At 44.2% G+C, this 21,953-nt stretch overlaps 1 protein-coding gene across 8 annotated transcripts in view; it reads right to left on the bottom strand.

Annotated features, from left to right (window-relative positions):
* AOPEP (aminopeptidase O (putative)) overlaps positions 1 to 21,953 on the bottom strand; it is a 354,788-nt gene that overhangs the window by 117,208 nt on the left and 215,627 nt on the right. For all 8 annotated transcript variants that reach the window (XR_012904729.2, XM_089779257.1, XM_089779254.1 and 5 more), the window contains one exon: positions 9,224 to 9,284. Coding sequence is in view for 7 of the 8 variants with exons in the window: in XM_089779257.1 (XP_089635383.1) it covers positions 9,224 to 9,284 (61 nt within the window). In the remaining variant the exon portion in view is untranslated. The remainder of the gene's footprint in view (positions 1 to 9,223; positions 9,285 to 21,953) is intronic.

Here is a 21,953-nt window from a genome sequence, read left to right as displayed (position 1 = left end):
CTAGGCCCTGTTTACTCAGGGAAGAGGAAACTGTTGACTCAGAGTCCAGCATACTTCCATTAATGTGTGGCAGCTAGCTGGTCTGGGTCTGTCACACAAGCTTGAGCATTAAAGAAACAGTATGTTATTCTTGTGAGCAATATTCACCACAAGATTTGAAATGAATGGAATAGAATCACTATACATCTTCATGAAGTGAACAAAAATCAAAAAACCCTAAGCCAAATTATGGGGGTGAATAAACTTTATCTATGTAAAAGTCCACATTGCCAATATCTACTCATGTACCTGGCCTGCACAAATGGAGAAGATTTCGGGGGGGGTTGCCTTCCCCATCAAATACTTACAGATATCACATTCAGAAAGCAATCTTTGAGATAAGACATGACAAAAAATACCAAGCATTACAATACATAGTTCAGTGGAAACACTGTCCCAAAAGGAGTTATTTCTTTGCTGAATGTCTGTCCATGCACACTGCAAAACTTAGATAAACAAATGATAACAATTTTCTACAGATGCAAGAGGAGCACTCTTTTCTAATGACATCTGGATTTGGTCAGTTTGTTATTAATTGATTGTTAACTAGTGACTTATAATGCATCATTTATGCAACCCATCATACGAGTTCTTCAGTCAGTCATTCTCTCTTAGTAATAAGAAACACAGGAACTTTATAAAGTTTGTAAGTAAGACAATAGCCAGGAACTTTCCTTAGTAAAAATGTATTATTCATATTAAATAAAAGTGATGCTGTCCCCCAAATGTTTATAAAAACACCAAAAGACATTCCTTACATTGATTTTTTGTATTTCATAAATTCTATTTCTGTTGTATTGTTTAACTGGTCCTAAAGTTTGGCTCTCAGATCTCCAATACCCCTAATCATCCAGTTACCTTTCTACTTCAAGCTGGACAGTCTAAGAACCAGCCAGATACAAAATCAGACACTTACTGAAATAATCTAAAACACGTAGAAAATAGCAAAACCTTACCAAGAACACACAGAAAATAAACAAGAACCTTACCAACCACGAATAAATGAATATCAACTAGTGGAAGAATTTTCTTGACCTTACATTTTTGGAGTGCAACGTGCACATGATATAATTAAAGCTCTGTTATCCGGCATGCTGGGGAAATTGCTCCTGCTGGTTAATGGAACAGAATGGTTTACTGAAAGTTATGCTTTACCAATGAAATACCAATTTTCACAGAATTTGAATACAATAAAATAAAGTGTAATCTAGTATACAGTTACTCACCAATCCAGTAGTAGTACTGAACTGCAGAGAGGTGGATTTCTTGAAGCACTTGGGCACAGATAGGTGAAGTTTTTTATACTAGGTTATCTTATGACACTACAAATCATTATGGCCAGAGCTTGGCATACACCCTGATCAGTAAAAATACACTTAACACTAAAAACTATACTGAACACAATTTAATCCTCCTTTGATTCAGAAGACAATTCAATATCTTTCAGTGCCTTTGGGGTCATCATTATCATCAATTAGGACTGTAGATGTAGAAGGTATAGGAGATTGGGCTGAATCTATAATGACTTCTATGACCTGCCCTGGAAGCTCCTTTTTTAAACAAATTCCCAGTATCAGCACTTACCTAGTAAGTACTTGTTTTCTGTCTCTTCTGCATAAAAGTAGAGTCAGAATGTGCAACGGCATAACATGCTGGGCAGTATATTACTCCTGGTTAATAGACTGAAGATTTGTATTGGGAAGTACTAGAAATGCCAATTAATTATGCTTTCTGGTTAATTGAGAGTCAGACAACAGAGCTTTTACTATATATTAATTTACAAATATTACTGGAAGATGGAGTTTAAATGACAGATTATGCATAGAAACCCACATAATTGTGAAAGCTAATGAAGTGCATTTTCAGCCAAGAAACTAAACCAGCAGACTAAAAAAGGAAATAAAGGTTTTAAAAGACCAAAACAAACATGGCACTACTCTGAATAATCTCTCTAAGGAGCTTATGTTCAGTTGTTCATTCCGAATTAGCAAACTAAGGGCTCTATTCTGCTTGGCTACGTCTACGCTGGCATGATTTTCCGGAAATGCTTTTAATGGAAAAGTTTTCCATTAAAAGCATTTTCGGAAAAGAGCATCTAGATTGGCACGGACGCTTTTCCGCAAAAGCACTTTTTGCGGAAAAGCGTCTGTGCCAATCTAGATGCGTTTTTGCGCAAAAAAGCCCCAATCACCATTTTAGCCATCGGGGCTTTTTTGCGCAAAACAGTACTGTGCTGTCTACACTGGACCTCTTGCGCAAATGATTTGCGCAAGAGGGCTTTTGCCCGAACGGGAGCAGCATAGTATTTCCGCAAGAACACTGATGATCTTACATGAGATCGTCAGTGTTCTTGAGGAAATTCAAGCGGCCAGTGTAGACAGCTGGCAAGTTTTTCCGCAAAAGCAAATGATTTTGCGGAAAAATTTGAAAGTCTAGACACAGCCCTTATGTTGAGTAGTGCATACTGAGAATAGCAGCTCTACTGTTGAAATATGGAATCAAGTCCTAAGAATGGACAGAAAGACTAACTGGGTGGAAGCAAGGAAGGATAGCTCAGTGGTTTGAGCACTGACTTGCTAAACCCATGTTTGTGAGATCAGTCCTTGAGGGGGGCCACTTAGAGATTTGGGACAAATTTGTCAGGGAAAGTACTTGGTCCCCCTGTGAGGTCAGGGGACTGAACTTGATGCCCTCTCAAGATCCCTTCCAGCTCTATGAGATAGGTATATCTCCCACTCATACAATCTGATTGTGATATATGCTATTTTAACCACTGTATTGTTGGCAGAGTGAAGCTAAATAAAGGATACATTGAGTAAGAAGAATTGTATTAGACTCAGTGCATTTCTTTATATTCTTAGCTATGTCTCTTCTAGCTTAACTCCATTAGTTTCTTAGTTCCCCAGCTATCTCACTGAGGGCTACCAACCACAGTGTGGGGAGCCGGGAGGCAGGACAGGGAGGCAAAAAGGGAATCTGCCTCAGGTTCTGGTGATTTAAAAGGGCCTGGGGCTCCTAGCCACTGCCACTTCTGTTGTGGCAGGAGCCACAAACCCAAGCCCTTTAAATTGCTGCCAGAGCCCTTGGCAGCAAGAGCCAGGCAGTGCTGAAGGGCTGTCTGTGGAAAGCTAGCCCCCAGCCCTGCCCCTTCTGCAGACACAGAGCCACCCCCTCACCTTCACACCTCACCCAGGTGTCCAGCAATTCTGGAGGATACCCTGGTCTCATTCATAACAGTTTCTCCAGCGAGCATGGGCGTTCTGGCTCTGCCCAGACCCGTACTTACAATTTAAAATCAAGCCAATCATGTTGTTCAGGAGTGTCTAAAAATTCACACCCCCATTGCCAGAGTTAAGCTGACCTAATTCCCGGGTATCAACACAGCCAAATCAACAGAAGAATTTTTCCACAGACCTTGTTACCACCACTCAGGCAGGTAAACTACCTACATTGACATAAAAGCTCTTTCTTTCACTAGAAGCAGATCTACAGTACAATGGCATAAGTATGGTGCTGTAGCTGTGCCACTGTAGTGCTTGTAATGTAGACATAATCTCTAATTCCACTGATCAGCCACAGGTAAAGAACATAAGAATCACCATAGTGGAACAGACCAAAGGTCCATCTAGCCCAGTATCCTAACTTCCATCAGTGGCCAATGCCAGATGCCCCAAAGGGAATGAACAGAAACAGGTAATGATCAAGAGATCTGTTTCCTGTCATCCATTTCCAGCCAATGACAAACAGAGGCTCGGGACGCCATTCCTACCCATTCTGGCTAATAAGTATTGATAGACCTAACCTCCATGAATTCATCTAGTCTTTTTTGAACCCTATTAAAGTCGAGGGCTATGTTTACATTGCAGGCTTCTTGTGCAAGAACTGTTTTGTGCAAGAGTTCTTGCGCACAAGGTCTTGTGCAAGAGCGCGTCCACATTGCCATGTGCTTTTGCACAAGAGATGTGTTTTTGCGCAAGAGCGTCCATGGCAGTGTGGATGCTCTCTTGCGCAAGAAAGCTCTGATGGCCATATTAGCCATAGGGGCTTCTTGTGCAAGAAACCCGTTGCCCGTCCATTGCCTTCTTGCGCAAGAGCTTTTGCACAAGAGGGCTTATTCCTCATGGGGAGAGGAATAACTCTTGTGCAAGAAGCCCTCTCTTCTGATGCTTTACTGTAAATTTACTTGTGCAAGAACACACGTGCAATGTAGATCCTTCACAAGTTTTTGCGCAAGAACACCTGTTCTTGCGCAAAAAGCCTGCAGTGTAGACATAAAATAATTTTCAAATAAATTTCAAATAAATCCATTTCAGAAAGATCCCTTATCCCTCTTGAAATAAGGGATAAGAGATCTTTCGGAAAAGGCTTTATTTTTCGAAAGATCAGCGTCTAGACTGGTGCTTTTCTCTGACAAAGCTCCGTACCGAAAAAAAGCGGCAGCCATTTTTATGCTAATGAAGTGCGGGAGATTTAAATCCCCGCTTCATTAGCAATTGCGTTACATTTAATTTACATCCCTTTTCCGAAAAAGGGATGTAATCTAGACGTAGCCAGTGTGTGGGGCTGCTGCCTGAGGCTAACTGAGCTCCGTGCTTAAAGGGACCCTACCCCCACCCTGGACGGTTCTCAGGGTTCCCCGATTGCTTGTCTACCTCGATGAGGAACAGCAAAGCAGTCCTGTCTTGGAGTGCCCACACTCGGGACACCACAGCACTCGGCCACATGGAGCCAGAGCTACCCCATGGCACGCTGGTGTGTCTCATGGGGTCATTGCCATCAGCCCGGCTGCACTTGCTGCAGGCTGCCATCCGGGGTAGGGTCCATCGGGGGGCTGTCAGGATCCAGGAGGCCCTGTGGGAGAGCATCCACCCCGAGGAACCCTCAGAGCAACCCCAGTCCTCCCCATCGGGGGCTCGTGCCCCATTCCTCCCTCATGTCCTTCCATTTACCCCTCCCTAGCCCCACTTCCTGATGTCAAATAAAAGACACATATGTTCAAAAATAGAAACTGGGTTTATTGAACAAAACTGGGGGAGATGAACCTCTGGGGAGACTGGGAAAAGGAAGTGGGAGAGGGGAAGAGAGAGGGTGGGAGAGGGGAGGGGAAAACCTGGGAGAAGGGAGCTGGAAAGGGGAAGCAAGGGGAAGAAGGGAGAGGGGAAGCTCAGGGCCCAGGGTTGGGGGCCTCGCTGGACCAACTTGATTTTCATGCAAACCTGCTCCTGGGTTCGCAAGTGGCCTTTGGTGGCCAGTCTGGCAGCTATCCTGCATAGATGGCCGCATTCCTCCATCTAGTGCGGAGATCATGGATGTTGGGGGCATCCCCCCGAAACCTGAATAAGGTCCATGATCTCCACCCTGGACCAGGAAGGTGCCCGCCTTCTCCAGCTCCTGTCAGGCTCCTGGGAGCTGGCAGACTGCTCCTGGAGAGCTGTGGAGGGCTGGCTGCCAGTGGCTTGCTGGCACATGTTTTCGGGCTACTGGGGGCTCTGGGCTGGCAGGCTTGGAGCTGGCACAGGCACTGTGGCCAGGGTCTACCCCTTTAATGGCTCTGGGGCTGGGGGAGAAGAGAGTAAGTTTTCCTGGTTGTGCCAGAGTGACCACCAGAGCTCCCTGGGAAGTGCTGGAGGCCCCCTATTTCGAATTAAGTGTCTACACAGAATTTAATTCGAAATAGCTATTTTGAATTTGGCATTACTTCTCGTAGAATGAAGTTTACCAAATTCGAATTAAGCGCTCCACTATTTCAAATTAATTTTGAAATAGCAGTTTGCATGTATAAACATTATTAAAGTTAATTCGAAATAATGACTGTTATTTCAAATTAACTTTGCAACATAGACATACCCAGAGAGGTAGCCGTGTTCATCTGATCTTGGTAAAACAAAAAAAGCAGTCATGTAGCACTTTAAAGATTAACAAGATGGTTTATTAGGTGATGAGCTTTCATGGGGCAGATCTGAAGAAGTGGGTCTGCCCCACGAAAGCTCATCACCTAATAAACCATCTTGTTAGTCTTTAAAGTGCTACATGACTGCTTTTTTTGTTTTATGCTGTTCTGTGGACTTCTTCTAGAGCAGAAAGGATAGGCCGGTCATTACTACACATTCTCTGTTATAAGACTTTTGATTCATACAAGTGAATGTGAAATCAGAAATTAGTGGTTACAAATTGGAGGAAGCCCAGAATGATTTTATCATCACAGAAACAAGATGGTTGAGGTAATATCTTTTACTGAATCTGTTAACAAGAGTGACAAGCTTTTCAGCTTACACAGAGCTGTTCTTTGGGTTGTATTGTGTGTGTAATACATTGGAGACGTACTAGTATTCGAGTTTTGTTAGTTATATTTTAGTTGCAAATCTGTGCGGTTATCTGCAAAGAGTGAAGGGGCAGGATTTGAAATAGCATGCTAGGCACATGCCAATGGGAGAAACAGAGGAATCTTCCTCTACACAGATTTCCAGTCCTCTATTTTACTGCAGAAAATTGTAAGGGGCTGAAGTGGAATGAAGACAGCTCAATATGGCCACATTCACAGCCTAATAGTCATCCCTCTCCATCACTTGCACAACTACCCAGTCCGGTTTCTTAAGCTGGGCACTAGCATGAAGATTTTGAATAGGAAAAAAAGTAATCTCCGATCGTGCCTTTTGGAAGTGTAATAAACTTTACAGAAAATCAAGTTCCTTCAGGTTGTATGTTAGGATAATCCTAGAGGAAAACCCATTTTAGTGGATGATACTGTGAACTACCTGGGATAATAAAGTATTTTTGTAATCTTCTCTGTGTTCTGTGGCTGATATGGGCTCCATGAATGCAAACCAACAAAAGATAAAAATCAAATAAACTGACAACAACTAGGTCCACTATAAAATTATAAATAACATACATGGAAGAACAATGAAGGAGCCATTTTACTAGATCAGATTGAACAGTAGGACAAAAAACTGCTCCAGGACTACTAGAAGTTGGGGGCTGTGCCAGGTGTTACTGGGAAAGTAGTTTTCCCCATATTTGCAATACAGCTTTAGATTTTATATATGACTATGTTTTGATAATTTGGGCATTGTCAATTTATGTTTCTCCAAAAAGCTATCTCATGATGCATTAATTATCGTAGGTAATTCCAACCCTTCTCATATGATCTGTTTGATATTATTAGCAACATTGCTGGCTATTTCATGCTTAGAGAGGGAACTTAGAATTGGGGAGCTCAGAACTTTGTGGGAGCTCTAAGTTTATTGCAGGATCAGGCTTTTTAAATATTGTGTTGGCAAAATAATAATTAAAAGTAGAATGGGTCAGATTGGGAGATAATTACACAGCCAGAGAAGGGGGCATTTGGAGCATCATGGCAGTGAGTGAAATTACTGAGACACCACATTGCCTGCAAACTATCTGGCCTCCATAGAGCTTTAGTCTGACTGCACACACATTTCAATTTCTATTGGTATACCTTAGGGGTGCATCTGGTCACCCCTATATTCCTCGTTTTTATGAAATTGTGATCTAATATATAATACATGCCTTGTAAGGTATCATAGGAAAGGATATGATCTACTGAAACTCATTTTTCTATCTAAATAAATAGATCTTTAGTGCATATGAAGTCATGAGATTGTGTTGTATGCTGTCACTAAAACATGCTGTAAACTGGGAAATCAGCCAGATTTCAGCTCCCCATAGACAACTGCAAGAAGAATAGCCAACACCTAGGTGAGGTATTAAAACATCTATTAATAGCCATTTTCCAGCAAGGGAGCTACAAATCAATGATTCACCTACATGAGGTTGCACTGAGGGAATTGCTCAACCTTGCATACGGACTGACAGAATGCCCACCAGACATGTCTGAACATGGACTAAAGGTATAAAAACCAAAGACAGAGGCCTATGCTTTGCCTTTCTCCTGCTCCCAACTATGATGTAAACAACAAAGATACTGAGAAGAAGACTGAAGACTCCAACAGATGAAGCTGAGACAGATTTGATGGCCAAACCTGTAATATTAAGGACTGCAATGTCCAGTGCGGTGAGGAAAAACTATTCGATCTAGTTGTTGCCTACTTTAATAGGATTGAGAGTCTAATGCAGGCTTATATATTTTATTTTAATTTGGTAACTAACTGATTTATTGCCTGTCACTTATAGCCACTTAAAATCTATCTTTTGTAGTAAATAAACTTGTTTAACAGTCTACCTTTGCCAGTGAATTTGCCTGAAGTTGTAAGCGTACTTGCTCAGGTTTGCAAAAACTGTTATACATCCTCTGTGTGATTCATGAGTGGCTTTAGGAGTATTCATGCAATTTAACTGGGTATGGAGGTTCCACATATTGTTGCTAAGTGACAACAGCACCTGAAAGGGTATGCTGCTGGTCACTAGCAAAGCATTGAGATAGACAGCCTAGGTTGGAGAGAGTTCCGGGAGGGGGGCCGCACTGGTCCCACAATCCCAGGCTGCGCCCTGTAAATCCCGTTATAGTAGGCACTTCAGTTTGGTGTGTGCTGACCTGGAGTTGCAAAACTTGCCCTTTAAATTTTTTTCAATATTGTTCTTCAGTGAGACAGTGGGTACCTTGAACCAGGACCACTTATGTAACCAATTATCCTCAAGAGGCACAGCAAATTCAGTCTGAATGAGCATGTGAACATTAGAGAACTTACAAGAGTCAACCTTTCAATAGAAAGTGAGGTTCAACGTTAACGAAAGCAGAGGTGGCACTTCAAAGTAACACATATAATGTAACAGATTGGGAAGATTTGCAATCAATTCTCAACATTCATGAAATATCAAAATATAGACAATTTAATATTTATTAAAGTTTCAGTTGTCACTGTGGCTGTCACAGTAATTCACAAATTGACATCTGTAAACAGTGCTCCTTTCATGTAGTGAAAATCACTACAATACCTTACAACACACTTTCCAATGATCAGAATGTTTAATAATAAAATAAGGTTTCAATAATTTTCCTTTTGGCAGCATATTGGTATTGCAAGTAGAAGAGAAACTGTAATTGATAAAAAGATGAGTCCCGTTCCATAAAGTATAAAGAGTTATAGAGCAGACAATGAAAACAAGAGATTCATTTTGTGCCATACCTGTAACAGTAGAGGCAGTGATTTGAACAACAAAGTCATTATCTGAAATCTATTGAGAAGAGATACTTTGCATTTACCTTTGGTATTCCAGAAGTGTCAAGCCAGGTCTCAATGATATTTTCAACAGACAGCACAAACCTTTAAAATAAAAGTAAACTCGTTTCATGGAATATTCATACACAAGTGTGTATATTTTCCACAGAAAAACATGTTGTGCAGAAACAGACTAAAAGCTTTGTAGACTAAGCAGTAGTTTATAATCCAGTTCTTGTTCTTTTTAATTCATAACATTTCTAGAGATGACACTTGCAAATTGAAGACAGATCTGATGGTATGTTTTTCAAACTCAAATGATTAATTCAGTGCTTATGAAAACTGACAGAAAAAGTACAAGAAGCTAAGCTTAATTTATGAAACACATAAGCATTAGCAGGTACTCTATCATTCTGTTTGTGTGGCTTTCTGTTTTTCTTTTTGGAGAAACCAACAAAGGGAGCAAAATTAACCAGAGAATGTCAAAATAAATGTTTTATTTACAGAGCAACCAAAATGAAAGGAAAAAATGCCAGAGGCAAAACTGACATGAAAGTCTAAATTATCTTAGAGTTATGGATTTTAAAATACATTACTGGACTTTAAATCCTCCATAAAGTTTATTAAGGATCCAATATACTTGGATGTGAGTTTTTCTGTGCCTGCTTTATTCCCCAATAACATTTATAGTAAAATCACAATTCATTCTGAAACCATAACTGCTAAGAAAGGAATCTGTCATATTTGAACTTACTGGCACTGAGTTACTCACATACATAAATATTTGCAGGATGAGGTTCTAAATTTGCTTCCTTTTCAGCAGAAAAGGACCTGGGGATTACAGTGGATGAGAAGCTGCATATGAGTCAACAGTGTGCCCTTGTAGCCAAGAAGGCTAATGGCATATTAGGTCGCATTAAGAGGAGCATTGCAAGCAGATCTAGAGAAGTGATTATTATCCTTTATTCGACATTGGCGAGACCACATCTGGAATATTGATTGTGTCCAGTTCCAGGTCCCTCCATTATAGAAAGGATGTGAACGCAATGGAGAGGGTCCAGCGGAGAGCAACCAAAATGATTAGGGGCTGGAGCACATGACGTACAAGGAAAGGCTGAGGGATTTGGGCTTATTTAGTCTGCAAGGGTATGTCTACACTACAAAGTTAATTCAAACTAACAGCCGTTAGTTTGAATTAACTTTCATAGGTGCTACACAACAAACCGCTAGTTCGAACTTAATTCGAACTAGTAGAGCGCTTAATTCGAACTAGGTAAACCTCATTCTACGACGACTAACGCCTAGTTCGAATTAAGTAGTTCAAATTAAGGGCTGTGTAGCCACTTAATTCGAACTAGTGGGAGGCTAGCCCTTCCCAGCTTGCCCTGGTGGCCACTCTGGGCACAACCAGGGAAATTTTTCTGCCCCCCTCCTGGCCCCGGAGCCCTTAAAGGGGCACGGTTTGGCTACAGTGCCCATGCCAGGTGCAAGCCTGCCAGCAACCAGCCAGCAGACCCTGCACCTGGCATGGCATGAGCCAGCCACCCACTGCCACCCAGCCCTCCGCCTCTTCCCAGGACCAGGCTGGCGGCTCCCAGGAGCCTGCCCGGGGCCACAAGAGGCGGGCGTCCGCCTGGTCTAGTGCAGAGACCGTGGACTTCATCCAGGTTTGAGGGGAGGCCTCCAACGTCCACGACCTCCTCACTAAGAACAGGAAAGCGGCCGTCTAGGGCAGGATAGCTGCCAGCCTGGCCACCAAAGGCCACATGCAAACCCAGGAGCAGGTTTGCACGAAAATCAAGGCGGTCCAGTGAGACCCCCGAGCCTGAGCCCTGAGCTTAGAACATAAGAATGGCCATACTGGGTCAGACCAAAGGTCCATCTAGCCCAGTAGCCTGTCTGCTGACAGTGGCCAACACCAGCTACCCCGGAGGAGATGGACCGAAGACAATGACCAAGCCATTTGTCTTGTGCCATCCATCTCCAGCCTTCCACAGAGGCCAGGGACACCGTTCCTACCCCCTGGCTAATACCACTCCATGGACCCAGCCTCCATGACTTTATATAACTTCTCTTTAAACTGTTCTAGTTCTAGCCTTCACAGCCTCCTGTGGCAAGGAGTTCCACAGGTTGACTCTTTGCTTTGTGAAGAAGAACTTTCTTTTATTAGTTTGAAGCCTGCTACCCATTCATTTCATTTAGTGTCCTCTAGTCTTTATATTATGGGAACGAATGAAGAACTTTTCTTTATGCACCCTCTCCACACCACTCGTGCTTTTATATACCTCTATCATATCCCCCCTCAGTCTCCTCTTTTCTAAACTGAAAAGTCCCAGTCTCTTTAGCCTCTCTTCATATGGGACCTGTTCCAAACCCCTGATCATTTTAGTTGTCCTTTTCGGAACGCTTTCCAAGGCCAAAATATGTTTTCTGGGGTGAGGAGATCACATCTATACACAGTACTGAAGATATGGCATACCATAGTTTGATACTTCCCCTCCTCCTTCTTCCCCTGGCTTCCCCCTTCCAGCTCCCTCCTCCCAGGTTTCCTCCTCCCCTCTCCCATCCTCTCTCTTCCCCTCTCCCATCCTCTCTCTTCCCCTCTCCCACCTCCTTTTCCCAGTCTCCCCGAGTTTTGTTAAATAAAGAGAGTTTCTATTTTTGAACACACGTGTCCTTTATTTTTTACATCAGGAAGGGGGGCTAGGGAGGGGTACGTGGAAGGAGGTGAGGGAGGAATGGGGTACGAGCCCCCAATGGGGAGGACTAGGGTGGCTCTGTGGGCTCCTCGTGGTGGAAGCTCTCCTGCAGCCCCCCCGATTGACTCCACCAGATGGCAGCCTGCAGCAAGTGCAGCCGGACTGATGGCCAAGTGCTGTGATGTGCCGAGTGTGGGCACTCAGGGCACTCCAAGTCAGGACTGCTTTGCTGTCCCTCATTGAGGTAGATAAGCAAGCGCGGAACCCTGAGAACTGTCTGTCCAGGGTGGGGATCGGGTCCCTTTAAGCACAGCCCTTGGCTAGCCTGAGATAGCAGCTCCATGCTCTAAGTCCTAACCTGATGCCCTGCCAGCACTGCTTCCGGCAAGCCTTAACTTCGGTTCAGGGTCCCCTCAATGTGGACATGCTAGTTTGAATTAGCAAAACGGTAATTCGAACTAGTTTTTAGGTCTAGATGCACTAGTTTGAATTAGCTCCACGCTCTAATTCAAGTTAGTTCGAAGTAGTGCTGTAGTTTAGACATACCCCAGAAGAGAAGAGTAAGGGGAGATCTGATAGCAGCCTTCAACTTCCTGAAGGGAGGCTCCAAGGAGGATGGAAAGAGGCTGTTCTCAGTAGTGACGGATGGCAGAACAAGGAGCAATGGTCTCAAGTTACAGTGGGGGAGGTCTAGGTTGGATATTAGGAACAATTATTTCACTAGGAGGGTGGTGAAGTACTGGAAGGGGTTACCTAAGGAGGTGATGGAACCTCCATCCCTAGAGGTTTTTAAGTCCCAGCTTCACAAAGCCCTGGCTAGGATGTTTTAGTTGGGATTGGTCCTGCTTTGGGCAGGGGGCTGGACTCAATGACCTCCCGAGGTCTCTTCCAGCCCTAGGATTCTATGATTCTAAGCTACATGTACACTTGCATGCTTCCCTGGATACTTGTCCATGTATTGCTAGCACACCATGTATTGCTAGTACCCCATGCCCATACTGGGTACCCACATATGCTGTGCCAATCACAGATATACACTGTGCACAGGCATATATTTATGTCAGCACTGCCCCTTTTCCGGAATGTGATGTTAGTGCATTTCACTGACATTATCCCAAAGTCCTTTGTTTCACAGGAGTCACTCTAGAAACTACATTGCTACATGTAGCTGGTACTGTATACCACCTTCTCACATTTGTTGATGGCTACTTCTAGTCATGGCACATATTGAATGCTGGAATAGCAACAATATGCCTATGGGGGAAGTGCTTGTATTACTGGAAACCTAGCATAACATGGTGGGACCCCATCTTCTTGGAAACCTGGGATGATGATCTCCTGCAGCAAAACTTCTGAAGGAGGAAATAGACATTCATAGAGTTGTGCAAGCAGCTTTCACCAACCACCCAGCTACAGATCACTCATTTTCAGAAACCTATACCAGTACAAAAGTGACTGGCTATTGCCCTTTTGAAGCTGGCAACACCTGGCAACCTATCAGTTGCAAACCATTTCTTGGTTGGAAAATTAACATTTAGGTGATGGTTATTCAGATCTGACACACTATCAGATCTTCAAGGATGCAGTTTCTGAACTGTGGTTCCACCAAAAGGGAACAGTGAATATGTGATCCACAAAGGTTAGTACTCATTCTTTCTTCAAGGCTTATTAAACCACAGGGATAGATTAATGAACACCAGTAATGAACACATAAGAAAAGTTCAGGATGCCCGGATACATAGGTGGTCAGGATTATAGTGGAGTAGGGAAGGGGCTCTAGCCCCCAGAGAGATGTGGTTAAGAGATGTGTGTTCCTAACATGGCTTGTGAAGCCCTAATATGCTGACATTACTGAGTGAATTCAACTACAAACTGAATAGCTGCAGAATGATGGTGGAATGCACCTTTGTGCATCTGCAGACTAAATACAGGATCAACACACACAGTGTAGCATAAGTAATATAAGTAGCATATTCACTTTGAACAGTCTCTTTGACCATTCATTTGACTAGGTGCTAACTACTTATGCTAAACTATCTGTTGACCTCGTATTTAGCTGTGACACTCTGAAGTTATGTCTACACTATTCAGCTTTTAGCAACAAGCTTGTGTTAACACAGCACTGTTGCTAAAAGTTGGTGCGTGAGAATGTTTTTGTTCGCTTTTTTGCTGACAATATATTTCCACCCCCAACGAGCAGGTTTTGCTTTGTTGGCAGGAGCAAAAAGCAGCACACACATGTACTTGTAACAAAACCTTGTCATTCGGGGGAGGCAGGTTTTAAGTATCCATGAATGACAAAAGTTTTATCTAAAAAGTGTAAGTGTAGACACAGTATGTGTGTCTTTTCTAGACTTCGGGAAGAGGTCAAAAGATCATCTCTAGATATTACCTCACCTACCTTGTCTAACTGAAGAAGATATTTGAATGAGTGCCCTCAAGGTTAACACCTTTGACTATGGTTTTGTGCTGGAGGGAGTGCATATATGCATTTTATTGATAGCACTGGGCATTTATTTTTAATATATTAACAATTCTGTTCCAGAGTGCTTTATGGGTAGCACTTAAATACTGTTAAAAGTAATGTAAAACAGTTCTGTAAGGTTTTTGGAGGGGTGATGGAAGTAAAATTCATTTTTTACTGGTATGCTGCACCAGCTAAAGGGCAGGGGCATATGATCCCTCATGTAAGCCTGCCTTGAGCTCTCCCCTATCCCCTCCTCATAATCCTGCAGGAGTGGTGATGGCTGAAGCATTAAGTTTCTTTGAATCGCTGGGGCAACTGCCTCCCCATTGCTGGCAGGCCTGACACTCACAATCCATAATACCTTATTGTACAAGAAAAAAAACCCCACCACATACACACACACCACACCATTGAAATTAGTGACACTATTTGAGAAAAAGTGCTATTTACTGTGACTAAGGGTGGCAGATTCTGTCTCAAAGGGAAAAATCAGTGGACTACGCATATGTGACTATTCAACAATATGAGTAAGAAGCTCATAAGCTGGTCCTGACTAATGTCCTCACCGTCACACAGGAAGTCTATGGCAGAGCCATGAATTAAACCCAGATTTCATAATGCCTTACCCATAAGAGAGTCTCTCAGATTCATTTTGTGTCTTTCAGCAGCTAAATACCAAATACCTGGGATATCACAGTATGGTAATCATCTGTAGAAATTAACCAGAAGGGACTAAGGCTAAAGGGAGGAAGGAGGATAGAATGAAAGAAATATAGATGTATTTCTGTTTTATGTCACACTATTTAAAGCTTGTCTGCAATGCTTTTGTTATTTGCACAGAATGGTGAAGGGGGATGAAGGGTTTTGTGGTGGGAGTCTATATACATCCACTCCCTAGAAAATGTTCTGATATTACTTGCTAGTGGTAGCAATCTGGTACATTTCACAAGCAAAAAACCCTTTTCTCCCCAAGTTCAGGGATAAATTCAACTCCAAGGCAATATGATTTAGTAGTATGAAAGATAGAGATAAATTCAAACACAGGCAACAAATCCCTCCAAATGAATAAGAATATTACCTGTACTCAAATTTTCTTTCAACTTATAAGACAACAGACTATGCTATGAACAGGTTTCTCCCCCCTTCCCCCCAGAGTATGTGATTTAAATAATCACAGATGTCAAACATAAGCATTTCCACTGAGCCAGGATTCTGAACTTTCAGGAAATTACCATTCTGCATGTCTGATCATTATGGAAATTGACTTTTTACAGATAACCAAGAGTACACTAAACGTAGGCACTACATTTGTACAGAGTTGCATTTTACATTTAGGTTAGTTATTTAAATCCAGATTTGACTGACTTTTAGAGGCTGCTGACTGTTTTTTCACATCTTTTGGGTTTCAAGCATTAAACAGTTAGGTTCTTTAGACTCATCATGACTTTTCTGTCTGTCCCTGGTGTTACTGTGATTCCAGCAGTCAGATCTCACATTCAATTCTTGAGGTTTGGATAATACACAATAATCAGAACTACTGTTTGTTATTATGTAGAAATTTAGGACAGAATACTGTAAGTGATATACAGTATTATGAAAAAATAAATAATAAATACTATCCTGAGACAGAAATTTAGAACACTGAAACAAATGGAAAGCTACACAATTTTTTAAAAAGAAATAATATATAAAATGATTAACTTGAATTTCAGGCTGGCTAATTGGGAAGGTCTAAAGATTATTATTTTATTTCTAATTTTAAATATTGATTTGATTTCATTTCAATTTCTGGTTTTAAGAAGATAAGCTATCCCCTTTTTCATAGTTGAATTAAAGTACGGTTGTGATCTGAAAAGTGACCATAAAATTGGCACCTTCCAACTCAATAGAATTACCTTCTATATGTGTATTATGGGTCAAAGCTATTTCCTTTATTTTTAAAGATTAAATTTAACAATTTACTTTTTCCCCTCAATCTTGTTAGTACTGAAGAATCAACAGAGCTGTCAAAGAACATGAGCTGGATACTGTTACATCTCATGCATCATCATCAGAACTACTTACTACTCTAGCAGCACAGACTTTATTACTGTTGTTGCAAAAGTCAGAAAGACTACAAATTGACTTTCAGCTTCTAAACTGAGTTTATAAATCTAGCAACTGGGGGGAAAAAACTCTTACTTGTAAATAGGGTAAATTTTATCTGGTTTTCATTAACAAACAATAAACACAGAGCTCTGTGATGACATTTTTACAGCAGCTTTTAGAGAACAGCTTTATTATAAGGGTAAGATTTTCTAGCACAAATCAATGCAAAATAATGACATTTCAGTTGTAGCAGTTTTACAGTCTTAGTCAAGTTTTCTCTGAATTCAGAGTCAGCAGCAGAACATTTCCAAACACTGTCTTTGAAATGGGTTTAGGACACTGTTCAGCCACCACACGAATCTAGAAAAAAATGAAGCTAAAACATTGCTTAGATTGTACTGACTCATAGAATCATAGGACTGGAAGGATTACCTTGACAGATCATCTAGTCCAGTCCCCTGCACTCATGGCAGGACTAAGTATTATCTAGATAATTTCTCTAATGGAAAAACTTTAGGAACGCTAATGATAAACTCTAGAAACTCTAATGCTAATTTTAAATGATTTCCTGATCTGGGACAAAAAGAAAAGATGATGGGTGGTCTTGTGGTTAAGGTACTAGGCTGGGACTTGGGTTTGCTTCTCAGCTCTACCACAGAACTGCTGTTAGACCTTGGGCAAGTTACAATCTCCATATTCTAGATTCCCCTTCTGTAAAGTGGGGTTAATACTTCCTTTTACCTACCCTTTGTCTATACATTCAGATGGTAAAATCCTCAGACTAGGTGATCATCTATTAATATATACTCACTCCAACATCATGAGACCCCGGATATCAGATGCATTCCCTAGATACTATCATAATACAATTATTATTCAGAATTAGTATTAGGGTATGTCTACACTACAAAGTTAATTCGAACTAACGGACGTTAGTTCGAATTAACTTTGATAGGCGCTACACTAGCGCTCCGCTAGTTCGAACTTAATTCGAACTAGCGGAGCGCTTAGTTCGAACTAGGTAAACCTCATTGTATGAGGACTAAGCATAGTTCGAACATACTAGTTCGAATTAAGGGGTGTATAGCCCCTTAATTCGAACGAGTGGGAGGCTAGCCCTCCCCAGCTTTCCCTGGTGGCCACTCTGGGCACAACCAGGGAAATTTTTCTGCCCCCCTCCTGGCCCCGGAGCCCTTAAAGGGGCACGGTTTGGCTACGATGCTCATGCCAGGTGCAAGCCTGCCAGCACCCAGCCAGCAGACCCTGCACCTGGCACGGCTCGAGCCAGCCACCCGATGCCCCCCAGCCCTCCCCCTCTTCCCGGGACCAGGCTGGCGGCTCCCGGGAACTTGCCCAAGACTGCAAGAGGCGGGTACCCGCCTGGTCCAGTGCAGACATCGTGGACCTCGTCCACGACCTCCGCACTAGGCACAGGAAAGCGGCCGTCTAGGGCAGGAGAGCTGCCAGCCTGGCCACCCAGGAGCAGGTTTGCATGAAAATCAAGGTGGTCCACTGAGACCCCCCCGACCCTGAGCCTAGAATGGCCGTACTGGGTCAGACCAAAGGTCCATCTAGCCCAGTAGCCTGTCTGCCGACAGCGGCCAACCCTAGGGATCCTGGAGGGAATGGACCAAAGACAGTGACCAAGCCATTTGTCTCGTGCCATCCCTCTCCAGCGTTCCACAAACTTCGGGCAGGGACACCACTCCTACCCCCTGGCTAATACCACTCCATGGACCCAACCTCCATTAATTGATCTCACTTCTCTTTAAACTCTGTTCTAGTTCTAGCCTTCACAGCCTCCTGCAGCAAGGAGTTCCACAGGTTGACTATTTGCTTTGTGAAGAAGAACTTTCTGTTATTAGTTTGAAGCCTGCTACCCATTCCTTTCCTTTGGTGTCCTCTAGTCCTTCTATTATGGGAACTAATGAAGAACTTTTCTGTATGCACCCTTTCCACCCCACTCATGCTTTTATAGACCTCTATCATATCCCCCCTCCATCTCCTCTTCTAAGCTGAAAAGTCCCAGTCTTTTTAGCCTCTCTTCATATGGGACCTGTTCCAAACCCCTCATCATTGTAGTTGCCCTCCCCTCTCCCACCCTCTCTCTTCCCCTCTCCCACCTCCTTTTCCCAGTCTCCCCCAGTTTTGTTCAATAAAGAGAGATTCTATTTTTGAACACAATTGTCCTTTATTTTGTACATCAGGAAGGGGGGCTAGGGAAGGGTAAGTGGAAGGAGATGAGGGAGGAATGGGGTATGAGCCCCCGATGGGGAGGACTGGGCTGGCTCTGCGGGCTTCTGGGGGTGGAACCTCTCCTGCAGCCCCCCAATTGCTCCCTCTCTCCAGATGGCAGCCTGCGGCAAGTGCAGCTGGTCTGATGGCCGAGTGCTGTGATGTGCCCAGTGTGGGTACTCCGGGCAATCCAAGCCAGGACTGCTTTGCAAGTGGGGCACCCCTGAGAACTGTCTGTCCAGGGTGGGGGTCGGGTCCCTTTAAGCACAGCCCTTGGCTAGCCTGAGACAGCAGCTCCACGCTCTAAGTCCTCATCTGATGCCCTGCCAGCACTGCTTCCAGCCATCCTTAACCCCGGTTCAGGGTCCACTCTGTGTGGACATGCTAGTTCGAATTAGCAAAACGCTAATTCGAACTAGTTTTTTAGTCTGGATGTGTTAGTTCGAATTAGCTTAGTTCGAATTAACTAATTCGAACTAAGTTAGTTAGAATTAGCACTGTAGTGTAGACATACCCCTATATAGCAGTTTTTCATCCCCCCAAAAATTACATACATATAAGAATCAATTGACCACAAAGATATGCAGTCATTTCTGTGGTGGAACAGTGCAACTGTTAAACGTGCACATTAAAAATATATAACAATTTTGTTAAGGAGAGTAAGACAACTGCAATACAATTTGAAATACTTCTACAAGTACAGGCAGTCCCCGAGTTACACGCATCTGACTTATGTCAGATCCGTAGTTACGAACGGGGCTTTTCTCGCCCCGGAGAATGCGGGCGGCGGGACTGCCCAGACGCGCCGTGATCCTGCCGCCTGCATCCTCCGGGGCGAGAAAAGCTGCTCCGCGTCTCCCTGGTCTGCTGGGGGGAACTCCCCCAGCAGACCAGGAAGGGGCCCCCCCAGCAGACCAGGGAGACGCTGAGCAAAGCTGCGGAGGATGCGGACTGCGGGACCGCCCAGATGCGCCGCGGTCCCACCGCCCGGGTCCTCCATGACTTTGCTCCGCGTCTCCCTGGTCTGCTGGTGGGGGCCCATCAGACCAGGGAGATGCGGAGCAAAGCTGCGGAGGACCCGGGAGGCGGGACCGCCCAGAAGCGCCATGGTCCCTCCGCCCGGGTCCTCCGTGGCTTTGCTCCGCGTCTCCCTGGTCTGCTGGGGGGGGGGCGCAGCTAGTGCGCTCCCCCCCCCCCCAGCAGACCAGGCTTTTCTCGAGGACACCTGTGATAGAGCAGCTGGGGCGCTGCCAGTTGGCCCCGCAGCGCCGCTCCTCGGCACTACTGGACCAACCCGGCAGCACCCCAGCTGCTCTGTGGTCTCCTCACCTCAAAAAAGATATTTTGGCCTTGGAAAGGGTTCAGAAAAGGGCAACTAACATGATTAGGGGTTTGGAACGGGTCCCATATGAGAAGAGGTTAAAGCGACTGGGACTTTTCAGTTTAGAAAAGAGGAGGCTGAGGGGGGATATGATAGAGGTCTATAAAATCATGAGTGGTGTGGAGAGTGCTGATAAAGAAAAGTTATTTATTAGTTCCCATAATAGAAGAACTACAGGACACCAAATGAAATTAATGGGTACCAGGTTAAAAACTAATAAAAGAAAGTTCTTCTTCACACAGCGTGTAGTCAACCTGTGGAACTCCTTGCCAGAGGAGGCTATGAAGGCTAGGACTATAATAGAGTTTAAAGAGAAGCTGGAGAAATTCATGGAGGTTAGGTCCATAAAAGGCTATTAGCCAGGGCATAAAATGGTGTCCTTGGCCTCTGTTTGTCAGAGGCTGGAGAGGGATGGCAGGAGACAAATCGCTTGATCATTGTCTTCGGTCCACCCTCTCTGGGACACCTGGTGCTGGCCACTGTCGGTAGATGGACCTTTGGTCTGACCCAGTACGGCCGTTCTTATGTTCTTATGTTCTGCCCCAGGCGTCCTGATTCAGCCGCTGCTGGTCAGTTTCAGCAGCGGCTGAATCAGGACACCTGGGGCAGAGCAGCTGGGGTGCTGCCGGGTTGGTCCAGTAGCACCTAGGAGCGGGGTTACTGGACCAACCCAGCAGCACCGCAGCTGCTCTGCCCCAGGCGTCCCCAAGTCAGCCACTGCTGAAACTGACCAGCGGCTGACTACAGGAAGCCCGAGGCAGAGTTTCTCTGCACCGGGCTTCCTGGAATCAGCCGCTGATCAGTTTCAGCAGCAGATGACTTGGGGATACCTGGGGTAGAGCAGCTGGGGTGCTGCCGGGTTGATCCCCGCAGCGCCGAGGTGCGGTGCTGCAGGGATGTACCCGGCAGCGCCCCAGCTGCTCTGTCCCAGGCGTCCAGACTCAGCTGCTGTTGAAACTGATCAGCGGCTGATTCCAGGAAGCCCGGAGCAGAGAAACTCTGCCTCGGGCTTCCTGTAGTCAGCCGCTGGTCAGTTTCAGCAGCGGCTGAATCTGTACGCCAGTTCCGACTTAAGTACAAATTCGACTTAAGTACAAACCTACAGTCCCTATCTTGTACGTAACCCGGGGACTGCCTGTATGTCATTTTATTTTTTCATACAGATGTACAAATTATTTGACAACCATTTTCAAGATAAATGATTCTGGTAACATGACTAGGCATATATCCAAAAGAAGGAAAGATCTATGATTTTTACTACAGGTTGAACCTCTCTAGCCTGGCGCTCTCTGGGCTGGCAAGAGCCGTGGTCTGGCATGATTTTAGTTCGCTAGATGTCCATTTACCATAGATGTGGCCAAGTTTCTTGTGGTCCCATAAGGTTCATTTTTAGCCACAAATCTTGGCTCTCTGTATATTGTGCTGTTATTTCGTTCTAATTTACCCAAAATGTCTTCTAAGACAGGCTACGTCTACACTGGCCCCTTTTCCGGAAGGGGCATGTAAATTTCATGAGTCGTAGTAGGGAAATGCGCGGGGGATTTAAATATCCCCCGCGGCATTTAAATAAAAATGTCCGCCGCTTTTTTCCGGCTTTTAAAAAAGCCGGAAAAGAGCGTCTACACTGGCCCCGATCCTCCGGAAAAAGCGCCCTTTTCCGGAGGCTCTTATTCCTACTTCAAAGTCCAGTGTAGACGCTCTTTTCCGGCTTTTTTAAAAGCCGGAAAAAAGCGGCGGACATTTTTATTTAAATGCCGCGGGGGATATTTAAATCCCCCGCGCATTTCCCTACTACGACTCATGAAATTTACATGCCCCTTCCGGAAAAGGGGCCAGTGTAGACGAGCCCACAGTGTTTCCCAACCGCTAGTCTGCGGACCGGTACGAGGTCGCGAACTGCTGGC

This window comes from Pelodiscus sinensis, chromosome 6, assembly GCF_052426305.1.
Source record: "Pelodiscus sinensis isolate ZL-2025 chromosome 6, ASM5242630v1, whole genome shotgun sequence".
NCBI classification, from domain to species: domain Eukaryota; kingdom Metazoa; phylum Chordata; order Testudines; family Trionychidae; genus Pelodiscus; species Pelodiscus sinensis.
Note: the sequence above shows the minus strand (reverse complement) of the source record. Positions and strands in the feature narration are given on the sequence as shown.